This window comes from Haliaeetus albicilla, chromosome 4 (assembly GCF_947461875.1).
Source record: "Haliaeetus albicilla chromosome 4, bHalAlb1.1, whole genome shotgun sequence".
Classification (NCBI taxonomy): Eukaryota; Metazoa; Chordata; class Aves; order Accipitriformes; family Accipitridae; genus Haliaeetus; species Haliaeetus albicilla.
Window position 1 is genome coordinate 23,336,168 of NC_091486.1, and position 13,415 is coordinate 23,349,582.

Below are 13,415 nucleotides of genomic sequence, written 5' to 3' on the forward strand. Positions count from 1 at the left end.
CATTAAAGTCCTCATTTTAACCTTAGAGAGAAACATGTATGTACCGTGTGTGTATAGATATACAAGATTTTCAAAACAGAGTTGCAGTTCTCATTGACCTACACAGTATCGCCTAAAGCAGTTTCCAAAAAATGTGGACATACCTTGTGTTCTGCACTGTGATTTTTAGACTGTCAGGTAACATACGCTGTTAGAGCTGGAAATGACGTGCCAGTTATGCAGCATTGTGTCAATCCCAATGCCAGCAGCTTAAAAGAGAAATACTTTTTAAAATTAATACAGAATGTTTGAACTGCTCCAAAGAACATCATTGCTGTGTTTGAGTGCCGGTCCACAGATTGTTTTCAGGGGATTGGTATTTTTCTTGTTCGGAGGAAAGTAAGAACAAAGTTCCTTTGAGTCTTATGTGGACATTGGGTTTGCTCTGCTCCCTTATGGAATAATTACCAGCGATTAAGTGTTCTTGGTTTTCGTTTTTCCCATCCTGTCTCCTTACCAGTTATGTAATATATAGTTTAGCAAACTCTGAAGACTGTTTAGAGTTACCAGCTTTCTGTAAAGCAAACAGCTAAACACTGGAGTTGATGCAAACAAGGCACTTAGCATCTGAAAGAAGTGTTAACACTTTATTTACATTTAAATTAAAATGGACACTTATTTATGTGTTCTGGTTCTGAAAGGTGTGTGGTACATCTGCAGAGGCCTATTGTTTATTCATGCTGTAAATCCTTTGAAATGTGTTAAAATGCTTCCCACTCATTATAAAAATCCTGCCACCCATGGATTAGGGCTTTGATGTCACCAATCCTGCTTCAAAGGGTTCTTTCAATGCTATTAATCACAGTTTAGCCTCTGAAGATATAGCCAGAGAAAACATTTGGACATCTTGTGCTAGACTTGCTAAAACTTTGAAATATACAGAGTGTCTTGCATATGCACAGTCCTGTATCACTTCCTCTCTCTTCTCTGAGCCTTTATTTTGAAAAGCTATTTTGTGATGACTTTGGCTTTCTACAAGTACAGAGGAAAAAGTTTAAGACACGTCATACTGTACATTTAAAAAAAGGCACTCATCTTTCAGTTGACACCACAATATGTTTTTGCCTGAGGAATTGAGTCAGTCTTTAAAAACCCCAAGGGACAATAAGACTGAGGATTAAGCAGGCCTATATGTCAAAAGGTCAAAAAAAGATACCGTCTTATCATTTTCTCATCTCTTTCATTAGTTTGTGAGCTTAAGATGCTGTCTAAACACTTCAGGATCCACATGATTTCATAGAAACAAGATTGTTTCTGCTGTCTTTTTCTCTTTTAAATCTCTCAATGAGTCACAGAGAAATTGATTACTAGTGATTGAGTTGTATGCCTTTGTGCTGTCGTTGTTTTCATCAGCTCAGTAGCTAAGGTCAGTGACATACCACCTTATCACTGACTTTTTCCTCCCTTTTAAATCAACACTGCACTCTGTCATGCCTGTGCTGAATGCTCTGCAGGCACAATTGGTAATGAGCAGGGTGTGGAAAAAGTGTGGTGGTGTCTGCTATTTTTAGTACTATTGTACAAACTGATTTTCCAGCATACAAATTTTTCCCTACTAAGCTTCTTGAACAGTTTTTGCAGTATGTATTTCTTTCTTTTTGAACAGGTAACTTGGCACAAGCAAGAGCCAGAGTGACAGCAGCATCTAGGTCTTTGCCTCCACAGCTTAGTGCTGGGCGTATCAAGGTTAGTAGTGTTCCCTTTGAAGACAAGCAATTGTTCATAAAATATTACAGCAAGACCATGGACACAATGCTTAGCTGATGTAGGTATATAGTAAGGTTCTTGCCAAATGAGAGTCTGTCTTAATATTGGAAAACATGCACCTCAGCTGGGAGCACTGTTTCCAATTTTGGTGAGGACCCTATTGTAGAATCCAGTGAAGAGTCAATTTACTACTGGTTAGTCTTTAAACTTTTGGAGTGAAACCTCAGTTACACTGATATTGATGGCAATATTTCTCTTTTTTTCAATGGGGTCAAGGTTTTCATCTGCCAATTTTGGCCTAGAAAGAGATTTAATTAGGTGAAATTTGAATAGTGTATTTAACAGTATGAAAGGTAAAATTAAAAAAATGATCTGTTCCTTTTTTATTCAACTTGCAAATGAAAAACCAGGGGACATTTGTGACTGATAGATGACGAGAAAACAACAACTCAGCAAAACCACTATTCTTTATAAAGAACAACTGTAGAATTTAAATGCTGCTGAATTTTGCCATAAAAGTATGTGGCATAATTGCAAAAGGATGGGATAATTTTATGGCAGTTAATAGGATGTGTTGCCAACTGAGTACGCTTAATTTGTGAGGAAGACTCTTGTGCCTCAAGCTGATAGCATGTACACACCCCCACCCCCCACCCTCCCACACCCCGCTTCCTCAGTAGTACTGTTGGAGTTATCTTAGTTAAGGGTTTGGTGGTTTGTTTTGGGGGGGTTTTTTGCCTCCAAAGCAAACAATAATAATTTTTAAAAACAAATGTGGTAACATTCAAAAGTCTACAGAATTTTATGTTCTAGGTTTTCTATTTCTTTTCATTCTCTCTTGTTATTAGGAGCTCATGAGCAAATGTTGATAAAGTAATTCATGTCACCCAGACATCTATATTCTGCACTGTACCTGCAAATACAGATGTGGATTTCAGAGATTTATTTTCTCTCTGGTATAAACACTTTCAGTGCTGAAGGACAGATAATGGCCTTTCCAATTTTCTTGTATTATACGCATGTTGTCTTCCACATCCAGTTACATTCAGCATAAGCTTTCTAAGCATGCATTTTATTGATACAGCTGGAATGGAATAGAGCAGTTCTCTCGCAGAGCTTTAATAAATATAATCAGTTACTAAGTAGTGTTTAAGTGGTTTTTCCTCACCCTTCAAATTTTTAAAGAAGGAGCTAAAAGACATGCATAAGTGCAGCACTGTTCAGAAAATGTTAACTGAAATAGGTTTTAGCTGAAAAAAATTCTTTCTTATAATTTCATAAAACTTCTAATTAAAACAACTTAAGGAAAAAGATTTTAAATTACTATTTTACAATTTGTTAAGAAAAGTCCAAACTTAATGATTTTGTTTGGAAGTTTGGAAATTTTCATTTATTGTTTAATTTATGAGCTTTTTGCTTAATGTATTTTTTAGTTTTACAGTATTTCATACCATGCCAGCAGCAGGTGTGGTCAATATGTGAAAGTAATAATTTCCAGTGACTTTATAAGGTGACATGATGTCATAAATCATTCTTTTAATATTATTTCAAAACTATTATAAGCAATTTTTTTTAGTAATGGAACATTTTTGTCTTTTGTAGGTCAAGCTGTTTTCCATTTCAGTTGTATAGATGTTTATTGTACGTCACTCCTACTGTCATGTAAAAATGTGACTTAACAGTTGAAATAGTCTTCATTTTAGTTTAAGAAGAGTAGCTAGTGATTTAAAACAGAAGATTATATTATGACATTATGTTCTATCGCTTTCTACCAAGCCAGTTGTGATAAAGCCTATTGCCTGTTGTACATGCAATTATTGCCTTACCATAAAACTGCATGGCTTCATAGACACGCAATGTTATAAATTAACTAGAGACAAAACTTCTAAAAATTCTTAAAGGAAAAGCTCCTTAGCCTCAGGGTCTATCCGAATTTTTCTAATGGAAATTTCAAATGTCTCTTGTCAAAAATATTTGAAAATTGATCCTAGCCCTTACAGATTGCGCAGATCTGAATTTACAACTCCATCCATAGAAAAAGGAGTCTTATGATAGTGGTTTTACCCTAATTTTCTGAGAAAAAGTGTATTACATCTCCTTTGTGAGTGTTTCTGACCATCTGTCTTTCTGTATGTTCACTCCCTTCCCCGCCTCAAAAACCCAAAGCAAAACAAAACCCTTTTGAACCCAGCAGGCTGTAGTAAACTATATTTGACAGAGTGGCAATCTCAAAGATCATAAGATTCCACAGGTTTGGTGAAAATAAGCAGCTGTGAAAAAGAGATGCTTACAGTATCCTACTGCCCAAAAGGTAGAGCATAAGCTCACCCTTTATTGGCCAGCAGATATTCCAGATATGACTGAGAGATCATGACTGCTGAACCTCCAACAATATCACTAAGAGTCTCTGCTTTCCTAGACAGACAAGAATCCAATTTAGAAGCTCAAATTAATGGGCATTTGGGTTTCAGTGGCGTCTTCAAACTATTTGCTTTTGCTCTTTATTTGGTGTTCTTTATGATTAAATTGCCTGTATTTAACATTAAATGTTACCAGTTATTCTGAACTTACTGTCAATATTCACAGGCGTGGCTTTCGTCTTCTACCTGACCTTCACTAGAGATTTAGATATCAATTCTCAAAAAGCAGTTATCTTGCCAAGATTGTTTTGAAACATTCCCATATCCTTCCCCATGGACATGCCTGCTGTTCTGATTAGGTCATTGATGTTTACTTTGTCAGGTGACCTCCTAAGGTGTTTGATGTTATCTGTGGTGATAAGGCATTTTTCCTGGGATATATTACAAAGTTTTCTGTTAACATCCTTAAAACTGAAATCAAACTGCATTTCCCCCCCCATGTGTTAGTTTGAGATGCGTACCACTGCATATACACCACTCTGGGCTAGAACATTACAGATTACGAAAACAAACTGAAATTTTTATGGTCACGCTTTTGGAAATCTGTCTCCCTTTGCGCCATCTGTATTCTGAATCTTGTCTTCACAAGTTTTCTTTTGATTTCTTCTCCAACACAAAATCCATTTCCTTGATCTATTACTACTTAGTGCTTCATTTCCTTTATATTTTGCATGCAGTCTCCTAAATATCTCCTGAAGGTAAGAGACACAGTTACTTTATTGAGAACTGTAATCTTTCAGCAATTACTTTTAGTGTTCAGAAGAGTGGTCTTAAGTCAGTGAGTGTTGGAAATGATCATATGGAGCAAAGTCCAGGAAGTGTAGCACAGGTGCTGACAACAGCATTATCTGGTTTATACAAATGCCACCTGGTCAGAGCAGATGGTAAACTGCCACAAAGCAAGTGAATGCTAAAATGTTGTTAATGCTCCATACAAACAGGATGCTAGTTGATTTTCTTTAATTTTGTTGAGCTGTAATACAGCAACACAATCTGCTTGTGATTGGTAACCATGGTTATACTCATTCATAAATTCTGGTTTCATTTTGATAAGAACAGCTGTACTGACAATATAACTAAAATATACAAGGAGCAATATGTTTGCTGTCCATGTATACTCTCTAAAAATAACTCTTCTGAAATGCTGAAAAAGCAGTATTTGAAGCTATGGCAGTTCAGCAGAGTAAGATTGCTGAAATTCTTGGCATCAAAAAGGCAATTTAAAGTAATTAATAGTAACCACAACAGTAAAAAGGAAAAGACTTATACATTCTGAGATTACCTACTTTGTTTGCTGCTTGTTACCTGACAACATTTTTTCCATATGTGAGCAAAATGAGGCAGCTCAATTTACTTCCTGGTCATTACAAAAATGGTAACTGTTCTTATATAGAAAATAAGACCTGATGGAGTTCATTGCAGTAGTGATAAGAGGAATGCTTTTTAGAAATCAGTTCATAAGGTATTGCATCTCGTCAGCTGCTTCATTGGCTGAATGTTATACTATCATAACAAAAGTGTGAAATCATTCGGAACGTTTACAGCGCTCTAAAATCAGTGTGTGTCCTGCATCTGTTAGAAGCTGGCCTTCCTACCTCTGATAATGTACTCTGAAGGAATGACCATAACAAATACTGAAGCCAGCTTTCATGGACTAGGTGGGGTGGGTCTGCAGTGTTTCTGGAACAGCTCTAACATCTGAGTTTTGTCTTCCAGGTTGACACGATGGAGGTTATGCGACACCCTGAGGAAACAACTAACATGAAGCGGCAAACTATGGCTTCCTATTTTAGGGTACAGAATTTAAATTGTAAACAAACATTTTGGTGAAGAACAATAGATATATCTAAAAAATTTGTGCGATTGTGAGATCAAAGAGAATAATAAGAGAATTTTTTTATTCTGTCGTGAGGCCTTTGTATACTCATAAATTTTCTTTTGCTCCTTTTCTTTTTGTTTCTCATACTTGTACTTTTATAATTTTGCTGAGTACATTGATAACAGAATCTAGAGTCTAGACTACTTCCATCTAAAATGCTGGAGGTCTAGAACAAGCCTCTTTATGAACAGAAAACTGATTTTGTGCAAATAAAGTAGCTGTCATTACTAAAGCCTTCATATTTTTTCACAAGCTCAGGCATACCTACTTTTAAAGATTAAGATTTGTCATTTGTGCTAATAAGTAAAAACAATCCATCTTTTGGAAGTACTGTTAGAAATCATATGAATTGCTATTTTATCTGTAGTAATCCTGTCTGGGGTAATGTATATTCTGCTTGTGTGTTTAAATCAAACAGGTAAGGAAAAGGCATTGAGAATATTGGAACTGGAAGGTTAGGAGTCAGAAAACCCCCACACCAATCCAAGGCTGCTGATTAGTGTTTTTTCTTGTGGTCATTGGAGAGTGGAAAAGTTTTGAGCAGCTGGTCCTCAGGCTGCACTTGTACCATGCAGAATGGAAGTTCACAGGGCTGTGCTAGCTAGTGTGGGTCAAAGCTTCATGCTGTGTAGGAATACCTGTTTTCTTTTTCGTGCAAGATAGTGTAAGGAAAGGCAGAGAGGAAGCTGATGTATACTGAGGTGTTGCCCCAGTGTGGAGGGTACAAGGACACACATTCAGACTTGTAATACAAGTGTGGATTTAGAGTGGTCTTGCAAAGAACTATGCAGATGTCAGCTCTGTAGGAATGGTAAAAAAAAAAAAAAAAAAGCGGGGGTGGGGAGTGGGGGAGTGAGTGTGAAACTACACCATAATATGGATGCAGCCTACAGCAAAGTGACCGCAGTCAGCTTGGAATTGTACGTGATTTTGAGATTGAGTATATTTGCAACAAATACTTATCGTACAGTAGATTAATGAGGTGAGGATGGAGCAAAAGTATCAGTATTCAGAGGAATCATTAGAAAAGCAGATAATGTGATCTGATCACACTTTTTCATTTTACTGTAAAATGCAATGGAATAAATTGTTTTCCTTGTCCAGAGTGGACAGGAAAAGAAGTAATGGGCCTATGTTTCAGCAGGAAGATTTTGGTTGGATATTGAGAACATTATGAATAGTCATGATAATGTAGCACTTCAATAGATTGTCCAGGCAGACTGTGCAGTCTATATCCTCAGTGATTCCGAAAAATGGATTAAACAGAGATGTTCCTGAAACAGTAGAGATACATCTAGTGTTCTCCTTGGGCAGAGGACTGAACTGATGACCTTTTGCAACCCTTTCCCCATGATTTTCTGTGATTGTTTCACAGTAAAGCTTGTTCTTCTGTTGGGGATATTTGATTTGTCAAATGTGCCTACAGTAGAATTATAGTTAGGACATTTTTCAGTTAATTTTTTTTTTAATATGGGCCTTCTTCAACAACAGAAATGTGGTATAAGGAGAGACGAAGAGAAAGGTGTAAGAAGTAAGAAATAAGAACTAGAATAATTTATTTTTTTTTTACAATTGAAAACTTTTGATAGGTTCTGGGTTTTAGCCAAAAGCTTCAAAATTATTAAAACGTCAATGCAGGCTAACATTACAGATTAAAATATAATCAAGCATTACATACTGTTTACAAATACATATCTCCTGCTTAAGTAGTTGGATTGCAGTTTTGTGTGCATCTTTTTTATTTTCCTCATTAGTATTCCCTCATGGATCTTTTATCCAAAATGGTTGTTGGACAGCCTCACTTTATCCGCTGCATTAAACCTAACGATGATCGAGAAGCACTGACATTTTCTCATGAGAGAGTTCTACTGCAGCTACGATACACTGGAATTCTGGAAACTGTCAAAATACGTCAAAAAGGGTATTCTCATCGCATCCTCTTTGAAGAGTTTGTGAAAAGGTAAGGCTTCTATAACATGGCTGTTGTTTTAAAACTCCATTCAATAAAATATATTCTATTTGTAAGTACAGAAAGTTCTACAAACATTGGTTTGTACATGGTCTGATTCTCTAATGAGAGCAGTGACTATCAGAGATAAAGACTACATGAGATATCTGAGCTCTAATGGAGAAAAGTCAATGTGAGACCAGCAGTGAGCAGTTAGTATTCAGTAGCAAGCCTGTCCCCATGGTTCACTCAGCAGAGGCAACAAGTGCAAATTATGCATCATGCTCAGGTGATACAAGGCTTTGGAATGTCAGTGACCTTCAGCCATTGTATGAAGAATGTGTACATGCTTAAGAATGAACTGATGTAAAAGCTTTAGATTTAGAAATATTCCTCATAATAGCTTTGTAGCCTCATAGTCATTTCTCTTGGAGATACCACGAATTATAACCAGATCTCTGTTCACTTGAACCCGTGTCATGGCTACTATTACTGACTTTAATACTATTCTCAATCTCAAAAAGTTATGAATTTCATTCAGGAAATGCTGTTGTCTTTATGATGACAATATGTTTATATGATCATTATGGTTTCCTCTAGATTTTTTTTTTTTGTGTGTAGTATTTACTGTTTTCCAGTCTGTAGGATTGATAATTCAATAATGGAGCAGGAGCAGAAGCAGTACCGTTAAGCAATCAACTACTCAACAGTAGGAACAAGTAGTGAATGGCTAAATCAAGCATTTAGTGCTGTTTTCTGAACTGGAGGTTGCTCATCCAGACAATATAGAGTTAATGAATCTACTGAAAGCAAGTCATACATATGATGCTAGAGGGAAGGAGCTGATTATGTTTTTGAGAAAGAGGAGACACAAACAGTTTCACAGGCCTTTCTAAAACCCAGAGGTTGGGTAAATTTGCGTGTGTAAATCAGTCATTTGGGTTTGGAAATCTGTGGTCCTTGTGTAGAGAGATGTTGAACCATAGCTTAATTCATTCTGAAAAATTCTGAAATTTTCTGATTTGTAATATATTAGTATGCCAAATGAATATGTAATAGGAAAACACTAGAGATATATATCCCAGGAAGGATAACTAACATGTTTGTTTGTCCATCAAAGCAATTTAATTTTCAGACATGATCTCCCCCAATTTTTTTTTTTTGTTATACATGACTAATCTTAGTAAGGTCACACTATTCTAAAGCAGGTTTAAGAGAGATTAATTTTTGTGATCACTAACACATCTTTGCAACATCCTTAAAAGGCTGAAGGCAGAATTACTAACCTTAACTTCTATCCAATTTACACATAAGTGAACTAAGATTAACTCCACTGAAATTAGTGTAAATTGAGAGGAAATTAGGCCTCCTCTTATCAGTAGATTCTTTTCATTCAAAAGTACACTGAACTTGAAAAGTCATGGTAATAAAAGCAGCGCTGACTGTAGCTTTTCATTCCTGCAGATAAGGGCAAGTTGTGTTTAACATCTTGTCAGATACTCCCCAAGTTTTTAGTCCAACTTGATGTAATTCTTTCAGGAAAGAAAGTCAATGTGACAAGGGAAGTGGGGCAAGATTTAGCAATTTGCCCAACAGCATAGAAGACTTCCTGAGTTCAGAATATAAATGGGGGGCAAAAGAGGAGATGTTCTTGCTCCTTTGTTCAGTTCATGCTTCATTTTTAAACAAATTCTATTCTGTTTTGCTCTTGAAAACAAACAAACAAACAATGGTTAATAAACCTATCAATGGAACAAGAAACATTTTTCTTCAACTTACAGCCATGACTAGTCAAGTGTTTTTAGGAAGCAGTTGAATACATAAAAATGTTTGAGAAAACAGGTCAAATGCTAAACAGATTGGCACTTCTTTGTTCATAATCAAAAAGACATTAGGCAAGTATGAACAAGAGTTTCAAAATGTCAGTAAATGTGAGGATATCAAAGATTTTCTAAGCCAGCAAGTTAATTGGTATTTTGATCCTTTTGAGCAACTGAACAACAAAATGGATGAGCCAGCACTTTTTCTCCCTTGATGTTATTAAACAAATAGGTGTGCTTCTTATCTGCCTGTTCAATAATGCTGTTTTGTAAACTCTTAGCAGGAAATATGAGGACAAAACAATCAAAGGCAGGGAACAGAACCATTCAGGGTTTATCAGGTGGGAGGTAAACAAAAGATAAAGCTCTGTCTAATGTTACTCTTTACTGTCTTCTGTTTTCACGTAGAACAGATTATTTCAGTGTTGCAAACCTGGAGGTAGTTTATTGGGTTAAAAAACAGATGGTGAGAAGAGGACTTAATTGTAACTCATTCACACAATGTTTCTTCAGCCAAGTATACAACCATCTGTTTTATGTATATAAGTATACATATTCTTAAAGTAGGAAAATGTAATCTGCAGCCTCTGTAAACACTGTACACCTCTCAAGTCTTAGGCACTTTGTCTCTGTTGGTCTTGTCTCAAACTCCATGCCATCATGTGTCTGTCTTTCATGTTTGCTGTGAAGCAGCACAGACGCTTTCAGACACAGGTTAGTAACCTGATCAGGCAACCAGGTGTGCCTGGCTTGTGGGGCCACATAGTGACTGTGCACTGCATGGCAGCTAAGGGAGGAGTGCTTTCTAGCAGGGACCTGCACTGAAAGTCCCACTGGATGGGACACTCCTTGCTATATCTGAGTGCCCAGGCGCCTGGAGCTTCACATGACTTGATGTGGTATGCAGGTGTGTCCTCACCACATATTCCCCAGCTGTATATACCTTTTATGTAATGTGCCATATACTGTACCATGGGTTGAAAAATAAGGGACTTGAGAGTCTGATGGTGCTAAATGCTTGAAGTGCCTCATTAGCACATGGGAACGTGTTGAGAAGTTTTGTACAAGTTTCATTTAAGGATTGGCTTTTTCATTCTTCTCTGCCTGTTTATGTTCTGCATTAAAGTTCTTTGCACTGCATTAGGATGCAGGATACACTTTTCATATAAGCACTACCTCCTCCACAGGAGCCAGATGATATTACTGAGATCATACACTCATGGCAATACCAGTGCTATTACTGTAACAGTGATCCCAGTGAGGTTTGTTCTGCTTTTTCAGTCTCACAGTGCAAATTTGCATAAGGTCACTGTTGGTACACCTGGTATACACAGTCTCCAAACTGTCAGTGTTACATTTCTCATGACCATTTAAAGCCTCATTGACCTTAATGAGTCACATTCTGTGTTGAGTGGAGCTAGGAAAAAACCCTGGTCAAATATTGCAAAATCCTGTAAAACATGTTACCTCAGTACATGCTTTCTACTAACCCCCAAAATTCAGTGGTGATAGACTTGTTTATTATTCAAAATCAGGGAAGCACTGAATTAAATTAGAAGTCAACAGGTTTGCTACAGAGAAAAGAAATGCTTGCTTTTCAAATGATATGTTTTTAATGCAAGCTTACTTTTAACACAGTGCACTCTACCAAAGTCCTTAAGTGATTTCTGGAAACAAAACTGTAACATCTCCCATATTTTTATTTTACTATTATGCATGGAAATGATTGTTATTTGTTTCAGTAGCCTTAAGATTTTGCCAGATCTTTATAATGTTTCTGTACACTTTAAATATGGTAAGCTACTTTACTTTCCACATATACTTTCTAGACTTTTGTCATTCACAGACCACTGGTAAACAGTTGCAGGATGGAGAAGATAGGAAACCTGTAGGGGTGAAAAGTCTGCTAACCCCTTATGAACTGTATATGCAGAATGGACCAAATTATGCCATTCTGAGAGTATTTTTGTGATCTGTGATCAGATATGTTTGTCTGATGATTTACAGCATGGGTGTTAGGTATCTGTTACTGAATTTCAAGACTATCTTAGATGTTTTTCCATTTTTCATTTACATTTTTTCATTCATACTCTCAATACAGAGTCAAATGCAATTAGTTGTATGAATTCGGATGTGAAAGTTTCTGAAAGAGGTGAGATACAACCAATACAAGTTAGGAATTTTTGAAAGTTATTTAATGGCTCTTTCATTGCTAACTGAAGAAAAACATGTTGGTTTTTTTTTAAACTTTCCAACTCCAAGGATGAGAAGGAACAAACGTCTTTTGGAATGTTGAGAATCTCTCTACTATTGCTGGGGGTCTGGCTAGAAAGGGATTTTGCACTCTTGCACCTCATGCTTTTCACATATCATTATCCATTCTCCACCTCAGGCCAGTGTATTTTAGTAAAAAGATTTATTTTAAAGAGAAAAAGGGTTAACCATTACTTTTTTGAGTTAATTGTGTAGAAATGATGCTGCCATTAAGTCTGGAATGTGAAGGGAACTTTACTAAGAGACACTGGTATAGTAGTTAATGGTGCTGTTTAAATGCTATTTATTGAACAGTTCCACAGTTCACCCTTTAAGGAGAGGAGAGAAATTGAACCATTTGTTTACAATCAGTTTATCTAATCTAAAACCACCAACAGTAAAATACCTTGGCCATAACCAGCTAGTTAATGCATTGCATCATTCTGAAGTCTTCCATATCTTGGCATACTTGGATGTCTTTAACATTTAACCTTAACTCTGCATGTCCTAGCTTTGCAATTGTTGATGTGGGGATAAATTCAACTTTTAAAAAATGTTGGTTTATGCCTAGCGACTACTAAGTACAGTTAATCCCATTTTAATGTATGTTTTGTCTGGAATACTATTCATGTCCATGAAGGATAGTCTGTAGTGCCGTGTAAGAACCATTGGTTAAGAAATATGCAATTTCAGAGTTTCATCAGCTCTGAAAAATTAGTTCTTCTGAGGGGAAATTACTTTTCTCTTACTTAGTCTTACTGCTAGTGAGAATGTGATTAGTCAAGTACTTTTGGGAAACATGGAGATGAATATGTGTCACGTGTAGGAGATTTTCAAGCAGGATGTATAACCTGAGAAAATAACGTATTTTTGCACAAACATGAAACAACACATGAAGGACCATAAACTTTATTTTTAAAAACAGAAATTAAAGCATTGGTTTAACATAAAAGAGCACTGAAGTATTCCAGACTACTGCATTTTTTGCTGGAATAACAAATGCAAATATGGAAATAAAAAAGTAGAGTTGTGAAATTTTCATCTCATCAGGAAACAAATGTGATTTCTCGCTCTGCTTTTCTGCAATTATCTGGTTTCTTCTCTTGGTGAAATGTTATAAATAGAGGTCACTGTGATCTCTGTACAGGAGATTTACATAAGTATGACAGAAGTGAAATTAGGCCAATAAATCAAAATGAACAGTTGTAGTTGCATATACCCCAAAGTTTTGTGTGCATTCCCAGACGTTTTCTCTACCATTTCACCATGTACAATATTTGCACACTGTTACCAGATACATTAAGGTGAAATGTTTTACCTTCCTCCAAAATATCCCATATGGTCCATTG

General features: G+C 36.3%; 1 protein-coding gene across 14 annotated transcripts in view; it reads left to right on the forward strand.

The window, feature by feature from the left end:
- MYO3B (myosin IIIB) overlaps positions 1-13,415 on the forward strand; it is a 213,651-nt gene that overhangs the window by 130,219 nt on the left and 70,017 nt on the right. For 12 of the 14 annotated variants that reach the window (XR_011324318.1, XR_011324319.1, XM_069781384.1 and 9 more), the window contains 4 exons: positions 1,646-1,725; positions 4,844-4,864; positions 5,883-5,960; positions 7,800-8,005. Coding sequence is in view for 12 of the 14 variants with exons in the window: in XM_069781384.1 (XP_069637485.1) it covers positions 1,646-1,725; positions 4,844-4,864; positions 5,883-5,960; positions 7,800-8,005 (385 nt within the window). In the remaining 2 variants the exon portion in view is untranslated. The remainder of the gene's footprint in view (positions 1-1,645; positions 1,726-4,843; positions 4,865-5,882; positions 5,961-7,799; positions 8,006-13,415) is intronic. The other 2 variants (XM_069781395.1, XM_069781392.1) reach the window with 1 other exon arrangement.